General features: G+C 40.4%; 1 protein-coding gene across 3 annotated transcripts in view; it reads right to left on the reverse strand.

Moving 5' to 3' along the window:
- The window catches only part of SYNE2 (spectrin repeat containing nuclear envelope protein 2), a 174,554-nt gene that overhangs the window by 41,546 nt on the left and 114,662 nt on the right, over nucleotides 1-18,346 (reverse strand). For all 3 annotated transcript variants that reach the window (XM_088057691.1, XM_088057692.1, XM_014249769.2), the window contains 15 exons: nucleotides 16,494-16,690; nucleotides 16,148-16,280; nucleotides 15,329-15,511; nucleotides 14,773-14,919; nucleotides 12,976-13,152; nucleotides 11,635-11,790; nucleotides 10,127-10,276; nucleotides 7,617-7,793; nucleotides 6,296-6,429; nucleotides 5,642-5,846; nucleotides 3,465-3,644; nucleotides 1,960-2,085; nucleotides 1,339-1,493; nucleotides 825-972; nucleotides 6-100 (listed from right to left, as the gene is read on the reverse strand). In XM_088057691.1, the coding sequence (XP_087913817.1) occupies nucleotides 6-100; nucleotides 825-972; nucleotides 1,339-1,493; nucleotides 1,960-2,085; nucleotides 3,465-3,644; nucleotides 5,642-5,846; nucleotides 6,296-6,429; nucleotides 7,617-7,793; nucleotides 10,127-10,276; nucleotides 11,635-11,790; nucleotides 12,976-13,152; nucleotides 14,773-14,919; nucleotides 15,329-15,511; nucleotides 16,148-16,280; nucleotides 16,494-16,690 (2,363 nt within the window). The remainder of the gene's footprint in view (nucleotides 1-5; nucleotides 101-824; nucleotides 973-1,338; nucleotides 1,494-1,959; nucleotides 2,086-3,464; nucleotides 3,645-5,641; nucleotides 5,847-6,295; nucleotides 6,430-7,616; nucleotides 7,794-10,126; nucleotides 10,277-11,634; nucleotides 11,791-12,975; nucleotides 13,153-14,772; nucleotides 14,920-15,328; nucleotides 15,512-16,147; nucleotides 16,281-16,493; nucleotides 16,691-18,346) is intronic.

An 18,346-nucleotide genomic window follows, 5' to 3' on the forward strand; every position in this document is an offset into this window, starting at 1 on the left:
AGTACCTTTTCTCTGCTTCTCCAGATTCCAAGGAGAGTAGAACTTTTTCTATGATAGAATTAAATATCTGCTGATTTATGGAAATCTCAGTCTGCAGCATCTGAAAATACCAAGAGAACAAGTTTTAACTATTCAGTGAAAAACCTTTGCTATGAAAGCTGCTTCTGCTCCTCTAGAGTGGCAGCATTTATTTAATTGTAAATGCTGCAAACACTATTATTTTCAATTGCTAGTGTCAAAGGAACCCTAAGAATCCACAGTTTTTGGATACCAGGAGGAATCTGCACATATGTGACAGCAGACCTCACCATGAGCTGGATGATACATATCTGAAACCTAAAGTTTTTTGACTGTTTCTCTGTAACAAATAGCAACTGTTCGGGAAAATACCAGCGAAAACAGATTTCCACTAAAATCTAGTAACTGGTCAAACCAGAAATATGCTGTGAAAATACTATTTTAAATGCATTTTTTCCAGAAACATAAGATTGCTGCCAGGTCTCCAGCAAACTATCCAGTTAGTTGCCACAGGCTCCAGTGTTCTGGGACAGGCAGACAAATACACCTCAGGGCTGGAGAAATTTAGGACTTCCATGACACAGCACTTGAAGATGCACTCCTTAAGGTCTGATCCTTGCAAAAAGGGATCTGCCCCTTTGGAAAAGGATTTTCATGTTTTAGAGATTTTACCTTAACAGGCATTTCAAGTGTGAAATGCAGTGTAAAATCCTGCCCAGATCTAATTTCAAAAGGCACACCATTTCCTAATGATTTCCCCCATCTTCATCATTCAAGATGCTGCTTCCATTTTTAGTTAGCTTTACCTCATATACTCTCTGTTGCTCTTGCAGTTCTTCAAAGTGTCCTGGAATATCTGTTTTTAAAGCTTCTTTCATTTTTTCTAGGAATTTCATCCACTTTTCACATTTCTGAAAGAATTTCTTCTCATCATTTTGTGTTCCCTCAAGCATACTGTAAAACAAAATGAATAACCAGAAACTTCTGTTGGTGGATGCTTTTTCTGGGTGTTACAGGTGCTCAAAATGTGGTGGTTAATAAAATTAACTTAGTTAATTAATAAAATTAACAAAGTACTTCACTTGGCACTTTGCTCCCTTCTTCTCCTATGAACATCCAGGTTTTTGCTTCAAGCAACTTAGAATGCAAATAGCCACTGAAAAATCAAGTAAACTGAAAGGGCAGAATTCCACCTGGCAAGCCCCTGAGAAAGCTGAGAACAGATTGCAAGATGTCCCATGCTTTAACTTGGTTTTCATTTTAATCACAGCAAAAGGAATTGTTACTAGTGATTTTTTTTTTTTTGTTTGCATTTCAGACCTGCAACATTCCAGAGCAGCTGCTGTTTTCTGACTCCACTGCCGAGTCAGGCTCTGCATTTTCTTCAGGGTGAAGTCACTGAGTGGCAGCTTTATGCTTGCTTCATTCAAACTCTCTATGCTTGGAGAAAGTGCAGCAAGCTCCAGTGTCTGATTCTGGAAGCAAAGAAAAAAAAAATATTGCAAAAAAGTACTGCCTTTTTTTCAAAGAAGTATAGAAGCTTATTCTCTCCACAACTTGAATACACCAAACATTTCTGTGTTAACTTCAAAAAATACAGGGGGGGAAAAAAAGTACTAACTCTTTTAAACAGGGCTGACTTTTCCAACAGTACTGAACAGGTACTCAAGACCTGGTACATTGAGGGAACAGAGTATCTCCAGAGCAAAGCTGGGGAAAAAGATCTCCCATCAACCCCAAATCTGGATGATTTTCCTCCTTTCCATGCAGGCATTTGGCCTGAAATGCAGATCTAGGGTTTCTAAACTTTAATTGCGGCTTTTTGTGTTTTGGCTGAATTATAGTTACTCTGATGGAAGTCCTGCAACTGTGACATTTAGGAAACAATCTTGAAGTGATCAAGAGCTGAGTAGTATCTTTTTGTATTGAATGCAAACATACCATGAGCAATTCTGAGTTGTCTCCTTCCCCTAGACAGAGGCTATCAAAGGTGTCTGTGCAATTCTTGACACGACCCTCCAGCGTTTCCAGGCAGTTGTTAAAATCCTCCAGTTGTAAAAGATTGAACTGGCATGAATAAATTTACATTAGTTACTATTTATTACATTTATTCAGTATACAAAAAGGAGCAATAAGCAAAATTATCAGAAAAACAATTATTAAACTTAAATTCTAATGTATTTATAACTCTCTATTGAATTTTTTTCAACTGGACAAGGGGAAAATTTCACCCAAAGCAGAGAGCAAGAAAGAATCTCAAAATTCTGAGACAGCTGTAACTATGTGAAAGGAGTAGGGTTTTCTTTCATAGCTTTGTGCTATTAAATTCATTGTGAAATTGGAAACTCAAAACTCAGATTATCAGAGGGGGGAAACTTGTGAAAATGAGCTTCCTTTTAGGTACACACAAAGCCTGCACCCACAACTGAAGTTGTGCAGCTAACATGAGCTCTGATGTTTCTCATGAGGAATCAGTAGGGCAGGAATTCAAATTTCCTTCAGCAGAACAGCACTGGGAAAGCTTTTACTTTCTTTCCAGAATTAAACTCCACATCTCTGAGAGCACTTCCACAACAACAGTTTTCTAAGGGATGAATGGCAAAAACTGGTATGCGGAGAGAGATTGCTGTGGTAATACTACAGGGTTATGTAGTAACCTAGAGAAAATGACTACCCAGAAATGCATCTTTTCATGCAGTGAGAAATTCACAGGCAATATGAGAAACCTGTTATCTTCACAAAGATTTCTGGCTTGCAGCCATTAACTGTGCTGATAGATGGATCATAAATAGAGCTGGCTTCGAATGTCTTGACTTTAAAACAGAACAATTCATTGGAACCAGACTTCTTCCATAGGAGCAGACTAACTCTACATCAGTAAATGTCCAGCAGTACATTTGCTTGGAAGCTTTCTTAGAAAGAACTGTGCAGAGGAGAAGTCAATCCTCCACTACTCTGAGCAGGTCTCCTGGATCCAGGTCTCTTCCCTACTTGGCCTGAACAGGAATGTCAATCTGGTCCTCAGAATGACATCAAATGGGCACAGTCTTCTGTTTGGTTTGAGGTTCACTACATGAACTATTCCCAAGGAAAACTGAAGCCCATTATTTTTTTTTTCAAGGCAGAGCTGAGAAAGTTTACAACTACTTCAAAGTTAAAAAAAATAAAAATACATTTCCTACTCTTTGATCATCTGAGGGTCCTGGGGATAACATGCCCACTGACAAAGACTGTTAGAGCAACACAAGCAGGTAAGGGTGAAATCCTTCACCTGTCCCTCTGGCTTTGTGTGTTATTTCTTTAATCATCCTGCTGAGTGTCATTTAATTGCAATTTCAATTCAAGAACTATAGTGCTCTAATGAGGAATGTGGCTCACATAGGATTCTAGTGAAGAAGTTACCCCACACTGACAGCTAATTTAATATTTTTTTAAAAAAAAACAACCTGAAGTTCATCCAACTTCCTCTGCAACATCTTTTCCAAATAGGTTGCTCTCTGGAATGGCTGCAGCTTCTCCAGCAGAATGGCTTCAGCAGCTGTCCCAGCCTGCTGTTTTATCCTGTCAGCCTGCAAATAAATCTGGGTTCGGCATCCTGCGATGTTCTGAAGGCCATGCTGTAAATTCTGATGGAAGAAAGGGAAAAAAAAAGTTAGTAAATGAATCAATCAGATCATCATTCATGTGCCACTTTCATTTGGTATCTTTTGTTGCTGTAACTAAACTCTTTTTGTTGATCCCATCTGGGAGCCAAGCTCAGCAATGGTGAAAGCTTCAGTCTTTTACTTGGAGGATAAAGGGAGCTGCATCCATTGACTGCAGTGCTGGGAAAGGCACAGTTCAAAGTTCATGGAACACCAGTGGCTTCAGGCAGTGGGATATGGATGCTCCAGAGGAAATCAGGGAGGGAAATGGGAATATCCCTCTCTACAAGATGTGTGTACATGAGAAGATGGAGGAACCAGCCCATGCTGCAGATGAGGAATGCTATTTAATTACAACCATACCAGTACTTTGGATCCCTCAGTGACTGAAGACTATGGGTTTGGTTTTATTTGTCCCCCTTTACCAAGAAAGATGCTATAAAATTAATTACAAAGATTAATTAATGAAAATTAATTATAAAATTATACTCTAAAGGCAGTACAAAAACAAAGGGAGTGATTTTAGACTCATTCAATGTACTTTATTTTTTCTTTTTTTTTTTGATGAGTGAAATTTACTTTTAGCCATGAAACCCCCTGAAATTTGCCCCTATGCATTGTCTTTTCTGAGAATAATGAGCAAAGTCTTCTGATCAATAGCAAAGAACACACACATTTCCCTAAAAAGAAAAATGGTCCTTGCTTCCCGACCCCTTTGTTTGAAAGGATCATATTATAAAATACCACTCCAGCCATTTAATAAATTACCCAAGAAATTTTGATTTCTTATTCTCTATATAGGAATTTATTTTTATTTTTTGTGGTGACAAAAATCCATAAAACCATAATCTTTCCTAATATATAGAGAGGAAAAGATTAGAGAGATTAAAATACATTTTTGTTATGGACATGTATATTCAACTACACATAACTCAAATGCCATTTCACTGATCCCACCGATCTTTTAATGCACCACTTAAAAAAACCCACAAGGAATTCCTTGTGTTCCACCCACACACACAGGACAGGATCTACAGTGCTAATGGAATTCAGGTGGCCATGCCTTGCTCAGTAGGTATAATACTCTTCACAAAAAATTTCCAGAAAAGGCAATTCCTTTTTGCTGACATATTGGTGAATTTCTGTCACAGCCATTAGTAGATCAGAGGAAAGTAAAAGTACTCTGGTCTAGGCTTTGCTGCCATCAATTTTTCTGACAAAGAAAGATATACATGAGTTCTCTTCCCTTTAATGTAAAGTTTCTTATTTAAAGCCACATGCAAAATGGAATACTCTGGACTTCTTCCATTTTGTGGCTAGAGATTCATAAAGCTTGATGAATCACTGCTCTGTCCTGACATAAGGATTATTATATTTCTTTATTGCAGTCTGAAGGAACCAAAAATGTCAGAACCTAATGAAAGCTTTGCTGCCTAAAGAGTCCAACGCACCGTGTGCTTTCAGCATGATATCTCATTTGCCTAAAGTCAAAAGCATTTAGAATAATCTAATGAGCTCAGGAATCTGTGAACTCATCACACCAGACCAAAACACAGTACCAAATTCAATTAAAAACAATTTGCAGGCTGTGGAAGAGCTCAGGATGATCCTGTGCTCAGGAAAACTGCTCTTTTTTCCCTCACCTATTGTTCTAGTAGATATTATCCCTCCTCCCAAGCAATGCCTCATAAGGTAAATAATTCTTCTTTCAGTGATTTCTTCCAACACAGGCCTAGTCTTTTGTGTAGAGCAGAAAGGGGCAGAGATGGAATATGACTCCCTTCTGCTCTCTTCTTACCATACACTAACTTCAGTTTGGTCTCTGGTCAAAGTGCTTAAAGGAAATACAAAGGTGCTTGTTCATGGAAGAAACCCACAGATTTTATCTTTTCCACTGACTGGATTGTTGGCATTATTTTACCTTGTTTCTCAAAAATAAATCTTGGTTTGTACCAGGCAGCAGAAACTTATTAATGTACCTTCATCTCCTGTATCCTCTGCTCCAGGGTTTCTATTGTGTTCTCCTCAGGCACACGAGCATCCAAGAGCTGAGCGCACTGCTGGCTGTACTGCTGTAACTTGGCTGCTGTCTCAGTGCACAAAGCATCAAAGGGCTCCCAGAGCTGCAGAGCTGCCTGTGCTGCCCGCAGCTGATCTGTGATGTCTTCATTTACTGCGTTCCACCTGCCAAAATATCAAAATATTAAGAGTGTTTCCTAGTAGGGTCTCCTGCAGAATACGATTTGGCACAGGATTCCTGTGGGAGAGTTGCTTTGCATCCACACCCATGTTCCTGAAATCCATTTTGTGCTGTGGGACTCATCACATGAAAAGCATGCAGGTAAAAGGTACAAGTTCCCCATCCCTGGAAGTGTTCAGGGATGGATGGGGCTTGGAGAAACCTGGTCTAGTGGAATGTATCCCTTTTCATGGCAGAGGGGCTGAAACTGGATGATGTTTAAAGTCCCTTCCAACCCAAACCCTACCATGATTCTGTGATTCTACTCCTCACACAGATGCCCTTAGATGGGTGAGATGGTATAGATTTGAAAATCTGACAGATGTTTGAGTCCTGCCTCAACAACTTGGGTGTTTTAAATGCTAGCAACTGGGGTCTGATTTTGCAGGCTTACCTAGTGTGTGCCTCTGTGCACTTCTGGTCAATAATCTCTGCAAAGGAGGGGGAGCAGCTCTTCTTCAGGTTACTGGCAGCAGCCTGGAGCTTGGCCCAACTTTCTTCACTGTTCTCTGATTCATCTTGAAGAGCCTGCAAAATGGATTATTGCAATTAATTGTGGGGGATAAATGACCTAAGTGTAACTTCCTCTATAGATTGGTAGAGCTAGGGCAGCAATAATGCCATACTTTGGCAGATTAAAATGTTTGCAGAAAATATAACACCTGTTCCTAGAAATTAGGAAGCTAAAAGAGGTGAAATGGTCGAAGTTAAAAAAAAAAAAAAAAGTAATTCAAGAGACCTATTTAAAACTGAGATAATTTATTGGCTGTAAAAGAAAAAGCTCATTTAGCAAACCCACACTCCTGAGCTGAATAAAGGACTTTGCTAGAAACCAAAAATGCTTTCATTTTAAGCCACTGTTTCTACTGGCAGTAAAGTTGGCTTGACACCTCCTGTCCTCAGCTGCAAGTTCCCCCTCCTGATACAGGCAATTACAGCATATCTGTGACTGCTACAGGTTAAAAGTAAACAGGTTAAAAGGGTGACTGAAGGGAGGTGAGAAGCTGCCCAGTTCCTTTTATTTATAATATGAGCCCAGGTGAGGGTGGAAAGCACTTGTGCAGGGTTTACTGCCAAGAGTCCCATACCCAGCATTCACAGCCTCAGTTTGTCTTGCACCACTTCTGATACAACTCAAGAAAAAACCCTAATCAGGCCTTATTTACAGGAAAACAGGGAGTGCTTGCACAGCCTTTCAACACTCATTTAAAGCCAGCAATGGGGATTTTAGCCAGAGCTGTGAAATGCCCAGACCCAGGGCCAGCCTAACTGCCTACTCCAGATGCTCCACTTGGACTCTGTAACAGCCAAGCAGAGCAGCAGGAGGATCCAGAGCATTTATGTCTGGCATTCTGACTTCTTCAGAGGCTGTGCAGGAGACTCCAGCTCTCTGGAGGGTGACAGAACAGCTGGACTGGTGCTGGAGCAAGCAGAAATGCCAGGCTCAGCATCAATACAAGGTGCAAAGGAGCATGAGCACTCTGAGCTTTTTTCTTAAACCTTGGTACCTAAATTGCACTCAAGTTGTACTTATGCACTACATAAAATAAAAAGTCCAAGTGCCTCTGGAGATAAAAAAAACCCAGCAATATTGCACTAATTTCAGTGTTAATATAATAAAGAAAAGTTGTTCAGATAATGTTTTTGGTCTTTTTTTCAGTGGAGTTTGTTTGCCTAAAGGCATAGAAGAAAGTACAGAAATAAGACAACTTTACCTGGAGAGTTTTGACCTGTTTTTTCAAAGCTTCCAATGAAGTTTCTTCCCCGGAAGGTTTGCACTGGTCTATGCAGTACAAATACCTTGTTGTCATCAAGCTGACTTCTGCATAAATTTCATCATATGCTCTCCACTGCTCCAGTACTGACTCCATTGAGGCCTTTAGCTGTGCAACCTGAAGACAAACCATTTTTGTTATTATTTCTTGAGTAGTCCTGACATATAAATCACCTTTAAATTGACTTAGAAATCTAAACTCAGTGCTCAATCCATGACAATCCGTATTTATTTGCCAAGTTGAAGTATTTTACTACTTGGTAAGGAATTGTGCAGACTTCAAAAAAAGCAGTAAACCATACCTACAGTGAAGAATAAGAATTTGCTGGTAATTAAAATTTCACTGGAGTTCAAGGTAGCGCTATTCTACCAGAACAACCCAGGAAGTACTGAAATTATAAACTACTCATTCCCTTCTGCCAAAATCAGCCTGAAGTGGGAGGAAGTTGAAAGCCTTAATCTTCTTAGGAAGCAGATAGGTTGATCCAGAGATCAAGTTTCCTTTCAAGTACAATTTGAACAGAAATTGGAAGAAGCCACTACTGCAATACTCTGAGAGCTGTCACCCCTCTTATGCCATTGTGCTCTAATAATGCAGGCCCACCTGGATCACGGGCTAGCAAGTCCAGGATTTTCATGCAAAATTAAATGATGGATATCCCCTTTATTTTCTGTCTCTTTCATTATTACAGTTGTCTAATCTATAAGGGGCAGGCATGGCTTCCATTTGCCACAGGCTCCTAGACACTGCAAACACAAAAATGCAGTCCTCCTTCAGCTATTTTTAATCCTTCTGCTTCAGGGAAGTACATAAAGCATGTCCTGGGTTAGATAAAACATTCACCTAGTTCAGTACCTATTTTCTGTCATGCTTGGAGAAAAGCATGAAAACCAGGCAGACAGACAACCATGTCTCCATGAGACCTGACAAAAGCCAGATGCCAGATTTCTGTTCTGGCTATGCAGCCACACAATGGAAGATGAAAAAAACGTCCACACCGTAGTTCACCCTAAATAGACTGCACAGATCATTTCATCCCAGTATCCTAGTTTCAGGCACACACAGGCTGGTGGATTAATCATCCTTATTCTCTTTTGAATCATGGTACAGGTGGGAGGAACCTCTAATTGCTTTTTGTAGCCTGTAGCTAATTACTGCCCACACAAGGAAGATGGAAAGACATAGTTCCCGTGAAATGTATCTGAGCCACAGACTCACGGTCTTGAGCTCAACCTATGGACAGTTTAATCAAGATATTACATCTCCTTAGCCCTGTATTAGAAATCTCTGCCTGGCTCTGATGTGAGCAGTCACCCGTGGGAAGGAACCTGCCCTTGCTGTTTCACTGCACACACAGACAGCTCAGCTCCAAGAACATCCTGTAGTTTGCAAGTTCGGTAGTTAAGTCATAAAATTCCTAAAATTAACATGACCCATGATGACTGCATGAAGAAAAAAAGCACTAGGCTGTCAATCCTGCCAACTTCTATCCCCAGCTATACACCAGAAGGAAAAACTTTCATCATGTACATAGACATAAATTTCCCTGCTTTCTTGGTAACAAACAATCACATCCCTTCTGCTGAAACCTAAACCAAGAAGCAGCAATACTGGATTGACACCTCATGTGGAAGAGTTCAAGCAAAAGGGTTCAGGTTTCACAAAGTTCTGAGGAAAAAAGGCAAGAAATTCATAATAAAAATGGTAAAGCGATCTTAACTAGAAACACAACCACTCCATCATGTATAATTCTCTACAGCACATGGTTATTTATTATCACAATTTCAATCTATAAATGTACTCATTATTATCTCTCCTGAACCTATCAATTACATCCACATAAAAAAAACATCAGATCCAATTATAATGATATTATGACTATAAATATAAACTGCTGGGGAGTCAGTTTGCATGGGAAACCAATCTGGCAGACTCTCCTTGGAGCAACTGGAAACGACAAAGGATTTGAGGATGGCAGAAGCCACCCTGGTGCGTGGATGAAAGAGTAACTGGGAGGTGGAAAAGCTGCAGTGAGAACAGGGCCAGAGTAGGCAGCTTCCACCAATTGCACTACAGGGGAGAAAGAGCAGGGTATGAAAGAGATCAAGTAAGAGAGTTAAAGGTTTTCATTTTCAGATTGACATAAAAGTAGCAGTGCTCTTTCTTTATTTTCTTAAACTGCAGATGGAGATCTGTTCCTCCTCCCTTTGTACTCAAACTGCTTCAATATCAGACAAATTTTTCTCTCTCAACTTCGGAAATACATTAATTTACTTTACAGTAACGACTTAAAACTAAATTCTTAGGAAGGCGAAGAGTATTCAAATTCCTTGAACACATTTCATCTTTTTTGTACCAGCTCCTGCCATCCTATGAAGATTGATTCTGATCACCACACTGGTGATCAGAAAATGCAGTGGAGGAAACCTGAACACAAGCAAGGCTTTTACCTGGTTTACAATGCTGTCCTTCATTTCACACAGCTCAGCTATCCTGAGAGACTGAGCTTCTGGGGCTTGTTCTGGACTACCATTCGAAGCCAAACTTTGTTTAAGCTCATCAAGAGCTTTAGATTTAGCTGTGAGTTGATTTTCTAGCTCCTAAAAAATGGGAATAAAAAAGATAAGTAAGATCTTTTAATGAGACCATAGAAAAAAAAATTCTGTGTGAGTAGCTTAGATAAACACTCCTTCTTTAAAACCAATTTTTTGCAGTTCTTCAGTTATGCAAAGGTAAGACAGGAACTGGTTTTGCAATGGGTGAATCCCTGACATCCTAACAACTTGTGGAAAGTTATTTTCAGTTTGTCCCTTTACTCAGAGAGACTCCCATGGCAGAAATTCCAGTGAAATCAACTCCAGTGAAATTAAGTGAGAAAAATCTCCAATGAATGGAGATATCTGGGAGAAGAACTTCTCTGGCACAGCTAGCAAGATTTTAAGAATCTTGACATGCTGGGGAAAGCTCAGCAGGGAGTTCTCCGCAATGTGAGGACCTATCCATACCCACAGTGGGCCACAGCATTTCCCTATAATGCTACACTTAAAGCCATGACTGTTTTTCACCTCTCACTGACCATCCCCAAAACATTTTTAAATTTGGATCTTATTTTTATTGACCAAATGAATTTCAATGAAACATTTTAGCCACCTGTATCCTAGCACTGTGTGTTGCTCTGAGCAGGTGAGTGTTTAGTCAAAGCTACCCTTGTGCCCTTCTTCCATTCTGGCCCCTCCACACATTTCAGAGATGCAAGTAACTCAGTGTGTAACAGAGCACTCCAGACAATAAAAGCAGCCTACTACGAGAGAGATGTAACCATGGCAATGAAAGAACAAATATTCCATGTTAAGAAATAGAGAGGGAACACTGTACTGAATGAAAACAGGAGACTGTCAGAGTAACAGGAACCAATTATTAGCTGGCTGCCTCCTGTATTAATTTTGAGGGATCTGATGCCTAGAAAAACATAACAAAGGACACCCAGATCCTTGAGGCTGCTGCAGAGAGACTACACTACAATCTAGGGCAGATGTAGAGAGGGTTTCTATTTTTCCAAATGGGACTGAGTAGTTTCCACGACACTTCCATCACAGAGCTCTTCAAACTAATGGAATTTATAACTTCCATGGGTGTGCTGAACTGAGAACTACTTCTATTGGAAGTATCTCAGAATACAGTATTGCTGCACAGCACTCCAAATACCATGAAGCAACAGCAGATGCATCTTCAATTGGTGGAAAAAAAATCACAGAATAGCCACTCACATTGAAAGTGGCTCTGGCTCTTTATCACCTGAATGCAATATGATTTAATTAAAATGACATTGGAGAATTCTTCTGGGAAACAGCAACTTCCTTTATATTTCTTCCTGTTAAAATCTGTGCAGTTCCTTCAGCAAAGTGTGCTAAATAGGGCTTTTACATTATTTTTTCATATCACTCATGTCATGCTTTACCTTGCAATCATCTAAGGTGTTCTGTGCAGAGATCAGACTTGCTGGGGTCTGTAAGGATCTCAGTCGATCACTCTGAGCTTCCAGCCAGTTGTACAGAGTCTGGGCTTTGTTCTCATTCTCAGTAATATCCTCCAAAATGTGTTCCAGGTCTTGGATCTGAAAGTTACAGAACTGTTTTAACTCATTTAAACCTACAGGTGGGCAGAAACAGGGCTTTACCTTCCATGACAAAATTTGAGATTATGAAATTTATACTGAAAATACTCTTTAGAGAAATATTTTGAAAGGAAAACCTCAAAGATTTTGCAGGTTCTTTAGGATCCAACCTTTGCCTTTGGAAGAAACAAGTCAGTTTGTGCTCTGGAGCTGGGAGACCTGACAAGTTGGGAGACCCTGGGCTATGTGGACACATTCATTCATATGGGAGTCTGAAAATCTCATTCTCACTAAAACCCACCAACAACAAGAAAGGGACCTCAAGTTTCCTGTTTTCAGTATTGGCCCTGAGGATCCATTAGATCCTAGAATGGAATTTCATAAATATGGTTAGAAAAGATAACCTTTTCCCCAACAAAACTGAAATTGCATCATGGAAATTTTCAATTGTATGGGAAGTGAAATTTCTACTTAAAAATGTTTCTGGAAGACTTCCTGAACTAAAAAATATTGGCAATTTTCCATCTGACCAGAAGTCTTTGAATCTGGATTCAGAAAGGGCAGCTTCTCCCAAAGCTGTGTAAATTGAGACACAAAGATGAAAGAGAAATGTGTTGGTAGAGAGATTCATTCCAGCAGCCTCATGGTTGCATTTTGGGATTCTAAGATTCCCCATGTCCTTTCCATATCATGAGTCACAATCAGCTTTTCTGGGTATTGGGGCACATAAGCAGCAGCATCTAATTCTGGATGCATGGATTATTTCTAGCCTCATCAGAACAGAATAATTCTGAGGCATTGCCTGAAACAGATTTTCTCCAGAGAAGCAAGATTATGTGCTGATAGGAAAATTCTGCTTGTAGACTATCAGCTGCTGTCCTTCAAAGCACTCCATTAGGGAAGAATATTCAACTACTGCAGGAGGAGGGCACTGACATAGAGTAACCCATTTCCAGTGACCCAGGAGGGCTGGAGCAGGGCTGGGAACTGATCCCTGCTGTGCCTTGTCCAAGAGGCTCCATCCGAACGTGGCTGTCAACACTACTTACTTAATAACCGCTGTTTTCACAAATCCTACTGCTACAACAGGAAAACTGCTGGTAGCTTAATATATCCCTAATACAGGGCAGTGGCACAGGAAAAATCAGAGCTCTAAGAGAGAAAGCCATGGGGACTCAATCCAACCTTTCTGTTGAGGGACGCCTGCAGGCGGTGCCACCGCAGGTTCATCTCGCCCAGGCACTCAGCAAACTCTGTCCTTTCGTAGCGCTTGCTCTCCACGTCACAGGTGCTCATCTGCAGCAGGGACTGGTTAACAAAGTCTACCATCCACTGCTTAAAGTTCATTTCCATCATGTACTCCTGCAGGGGAGAAGAGGGAAAGAACAAAAATGTAAACATCAGTTTCGCAGTTTTAATCTGATTGGTTCCAATGATGCTTCAAGGTGCGGCAATGGGACATTGACAGCTTTGTTTGAATTAGGACCAAAAATATTTTTCTGAAAGAGAACTTGTCTGTAGGAATAATTCTCAAATTTTTCCATTCTGTATTTCTGTAGCTGTTTCCATTCATGAAATGTCTGCAGAAAATCTCTATCATTATGTGGGTAGTTCAAGGTAAAAAACAGACTAGTGATGGAGCCGGGAATAAAACCCAGGGGAACCAGATCCTGTACTTAATGCATTGGACAAAACCATCACACTGGGCCCAGATTAGGCTAAGACCAAGGCTTTCCCACACTCCTGCAACTCACAGGCAAATGCAACAAGAGCTTCTACTCCTTTTAACAAAATATCTGGTATCAGAATAGAATATCAGAATATCTGGGAGCCTCTAACATCAGCATCTCTTGCACAGAGAGATAAGTGAGAAACTACATGAAAAATGAAAACATTAAGGAATGTCTTTTTATTTCAGAGAGTATTAGAAGAGATTAGGAAAGGGCTCCATATTTATCTAGTAGTGCCCTGAACAGTCAGCAGGGAATACCACAGCAGAGGTACTAAAGCCACAGCCGCTTCCCTCTAGGAATTTGTGACCCTCATCCCAGTTTTCTTCTCAGCACACACAACCCCACCTTGCTGACAAGTGCAAAAGATACACCTACAAACCCAGCTCTAAATATCCAGTGTTATGAACAGCACCTCACCTACATGTCCCAGCTTCCAAATCCAACTGATACAGACCAAAATGGTGAGTACAGACCAAATGTATGTGCTCTACCAAGGCACTTGGAATGAAATGTTTGCATTGGAACTTGGCTTATATGCAGCACCAAGTGCCTGCAAGCTGCAGCTGAAGACTGAGAACTGTCAGCCTTTCTGAGCCCTGAGCAAGGGCAGAGCAAAATACCTCTCTGTGGGGATTCATGCCCTGAGGCTGGGCTCCCTGGCATCTCTGGAGTACACAGCTTGAATCCTTCCTGTGACTGAAGAAATCAGCCTCTGCCACTTGTGCTCAGACATCTGAACAGTGCCGAGACTGCTGCAGCCTCTCTCTCTCTGCAGGGATGTTCATCTTGTCCCTCTTTCCTAGCAGGTTATTTCTTTTGATGACACATAATATTCAAACCCCCTGTTCTCTAGTTAAACGGATTCAGGTTATGGAGCTCCATTAGGAGGTATTCCTTGTTAAAAAGACAGACTAGAACACAGCCTCTGAAATAAACACAGAGTCTGTCTTCCTAAGGAAGGAAAGATTTGATGCTCTTCACATTTTATAATCTAAATGCAAGAGAGAGAACAAATGAGACAGATGAAACAGCAGGAGAAAAGGAGATTACAGCCCAGCAGGCAGTAGCTGTATTGCAGAACAGGCAGTGGTTTGTGTGTTATGGAAGCATAAAGGTTTTATAAAGGAGGATGTTACGACATGTTTCAGACTGAGGAGCCCTCTTGAGAGCAAGGGAAAGGATATGACAGTGCCTGTAGGCTGCTTCCATCCTTTTTACAGCAGGCCTGGGCTTACAGCCTCCCATTTACCTTGTACTTCTGAAGGAGGGTCTTGACTTGGGCAGCACAGTGTTGTGAATTTATTGGCTCCTCATGTTCCTGCTGTTGTTCCACATGGTCCAGCCAGGCCATTAGTTCAGCAATAGCTTCTCGTGATGAAAGCTTTTCCATCTGAAGCTGAGGTAAAGCATACAATGAATCCTTTACACTCTACTTTTTAGAAATACCAAGGAAAATGACATTTCTATTTTTAGAAAGGCTCAGGCACTATAATCGCATTATTGGGGCATGAACTTGAAAGTGAGCCCTGTGGTCCAGAGGGGCAAATGACTTCAATTCTAGAATTCATGAATCTGAAATAAAATTATTTCTAATTTTAAGTAACAGACTTTCATGTAAAACTGTAGAGATAAGAAATATATGTAAGCCAGGAAGAATACGGCAATATCTAAACTGCAGTACAATATTGGGGTTATTCTGAAAGCTTGGCACAGCTAATTTGGAAAAAGGCAACTGAATCCCGGCAGCAGCATTTTAACATAATTATTTAGCTTGAACTGAAAGATGGCAGCAGTTTCTCACTCACCTGGTGAAGCTTTTCTTGGATGGCTGGGAGCTGTGTAATCAGTTCTCCCCATTTTTGCTCAAACTTTGCCAAAGATGACCTAAGTGCTGCAGTATCAGCTTGCTTCACGTGGAGGAGCTGGCTGGCAGTGCTCACCACTGATGACTTCAGGGAAGATTTTTCATCAACCTCCTTAGAAAATGTCTTAGGTGCATGGGAGAAATTTAAGAGTGGGAAAATATTTATATACATGTTGAAATGAAGACAAGCCATATTTTCACAGGATAAAATGCCTCAACGAACAGATTTTATCAAGATGGTAAAATTCAGAAAACCTAAGCTCAATATGTATTAGCAGATAAAGTATTCTTTTGCCCACCTTGATATACAGTGCTGAATGCCACCTTTTGCACCCACAGAGACTGGGAATATCCTGACCCCACTTCACACAGAGGTCCAGGGAGCAATCCCAGTCCTCATACCTCTGCCCAACTCACATCTACCAGTCAAACCTTCATGATGCTTTGCTTTCCTTCTGTGCACTATTCCTTCTGTCTGGCTTCACACTGGGAACCTCCTGGCTAACCATCCAAGGGGAGCAGGGAAAGATATGAAAAGCAATTCAGTGTTTCTCTTTCCTGACTTTGGCTGACACCTCCACTCCTGTACCCTGAGCCCACACTCCAGGTTCAGTTGTTAAGTGGCTTTGGGGCACACAGCTATTCAGTGCCGTATTATGTGGGTGGCTCAAGGCCATGGCAAACACAAAAAGACCTCTCAAAAGGGTCATTTTCACCAGAATTCACAATGTGTTATCTAAACCTGGCAGAAATGACTTACAAACAAGCTGCTGATGTTGTCCCTGATGGTGGCAAGATCTTGTGACACATTGAGAGACTGCTCCTTCCAAAAATTCATTCTCTGCTGAGCAGAATCCAACCATTTAATCAATTCCTCTGAGTCTCTGTTGTAGCTACAGGAGGAAACAAAACACAAAAACATCTAGCTGAGGCTGGGATACATTTCTGAACCCTCTTGTCTTCCCTGTGAGAAGGCACGTGCTGTTCTGGCAACTCTGCTGCTGCATAACCCTGCAGAAGCATGGCTTCAGCTGTCATCTATAAAAAACACTACAAACTAATGTCTAGCTGAAACTTCAAAATTTTTTTTTCTGTGTTAGACCCACCTGACCAGGAGTTTCAGTAATGTTTGAAGTCGGTGTAGCTCATGGCCAACTTTTTTGGTTAAAGACAGCCACTGCTCTTCCAGTTTCCCAATCTGGCTTCTTATTTCTGGGCAGCTCACAGCAGTCAGCAATTTCTTCCCTTCTTTCACCATCTGGTACAGCTTGGCATGCTTTTCATCAACACTACTTTTGATTTTCTGTCAGAATAAAGGAAGTTTGCAAAACAGTAACATTTTAAAGACAGAAAACACAACTAGAAAAACACATATCACATGTTCTAACTTCTTAATCTCACATTTCCTCTGTAATGTATTTTATTTTCCGAATGACAGCAATCTGTAATTCATAACATGAAAAAGGGACACAGGTTTTTGTGAGTTTGTTAATTTTTTGTTTGTTTGTTTGTTTCCTTTGGGTAACATAACACAGACTGACTGTGTTATGATTTAATGGGCTTTTCTGACACCCGAAGATGTCAGGCAATGGACAAACACTGTCAGATCTGGCTGCACTGTCCAAATACACGACTGCACCCACCAAAAAATTATTGCCTTCCCATGCTCTTGAAAGTTATTGTTCCTCCTTCAGGCTCTATACCATTTTGAAAAAAATAGTTACTTTTTTGAAGGAAACTGCTGGGATAATTATTGAATAATGGTGGCGGGGAGAAATGAAGAGTGGACAGTGAAGTCATTAAGTAAAAAACAAAGGTCAGGGGTTATTTCTCTTGCAGAAATTAAGTCCTAGAGAAATCTATTCTGCTCTGTTTTTGAAACTCTAAAGCTCCAGTTTCACCCTGCACCAAACATCTTCTAAAGCTTTATGACTTTGTTTCTGAAGTCTTTAAACACAAATAAAGACTTAGGAGTGAAGAGCTAGTTAAGAACTCAAAAAGCCAAGGAAAAGCAGGCAACTTCACATCAGTAGCTGTGCAAATTTTGCATGTCTCTTGTCTCAGTGCAATAGGTACCAAAAGCACCAGAGGGCCACTATGACTGCAAACATCTACTGTTGATTTATTACAAAGGCTTTACTGTAGCTCACATTTTCCTGGGAATATCCAGTGATGTCTTTCCTGCAGTCAACCAGATTAAATCATTATAGTACTTTTTTTCCTTTATGAAACATTCATTAATCACTCATTAATTTGCTTTTATTAAACACTTAATAATTCAAAAATTTCTAACAGAGAGTGTCCTCTGAAGACTGAGAAAGGTCAGACCTGTGAGGTATGGCAAGCACTCTCTGAAAATACATCACTAAGATTACTGAAAACCTTTCTTCTTAATTTTATAAAACAACCATAAATGCTGCTTTCATATCCTTATATTTAATTGTGTTTAAAACGTGGATAAAATATTTCCAGCTGCAGCTGAGGTTGTAAATAAAGATGTAGCTCTTCCATTAGAGATGCAGCTGCAACCAGAGCTGCCATAAGAGTTCAAATATTTGGTATTTTCAGATATTTGAAAGCTCTAGGTTGATTCTCCTTTTCCATAGGTTTTACATTGTGGCATGAAAATAATTTCTGAATTACAGGGAAGTGGCACTATGCTCACTCCAAGGCTCTTGCTGTCCTTGGGATCCATGGAGCCTGCACATCTATCTGATCCCAAATACTCTCCTTTGAATATTGAGTTATAAAGTAGTTATAATCATTACTCCCACTTAAATGGACTTGTAGCTCCTGACTGGAATTAGGAGTCCAATCTTCTCCTACTTTTGAAAGTCAGTTTTGAGCTTGCATCCACACACAGCTGAGGAGACAAAGGAAGCTGTGCTGTGCAAATCACCTCCTCATATACTAATATTTTTTGCTAGTTCTACTGTTCCATAAAGAAAAGTAGCGACAA

Source organism: Pseudopodoces humilis, chromosome 7 (genome assembly GCF_049639895.1).
Source record: "Pseudopodoces humilis isolate 2021_Gansu_Grassland_sample_001 chromosome 7, ASM4963989v1, whole genome shotgun sequence".
NCBI lineage: Eukaryota > Metazoa > Chordata > Aves > Passeriformes > Paridae > Pseudopodoces > Pseudopodoces humilis.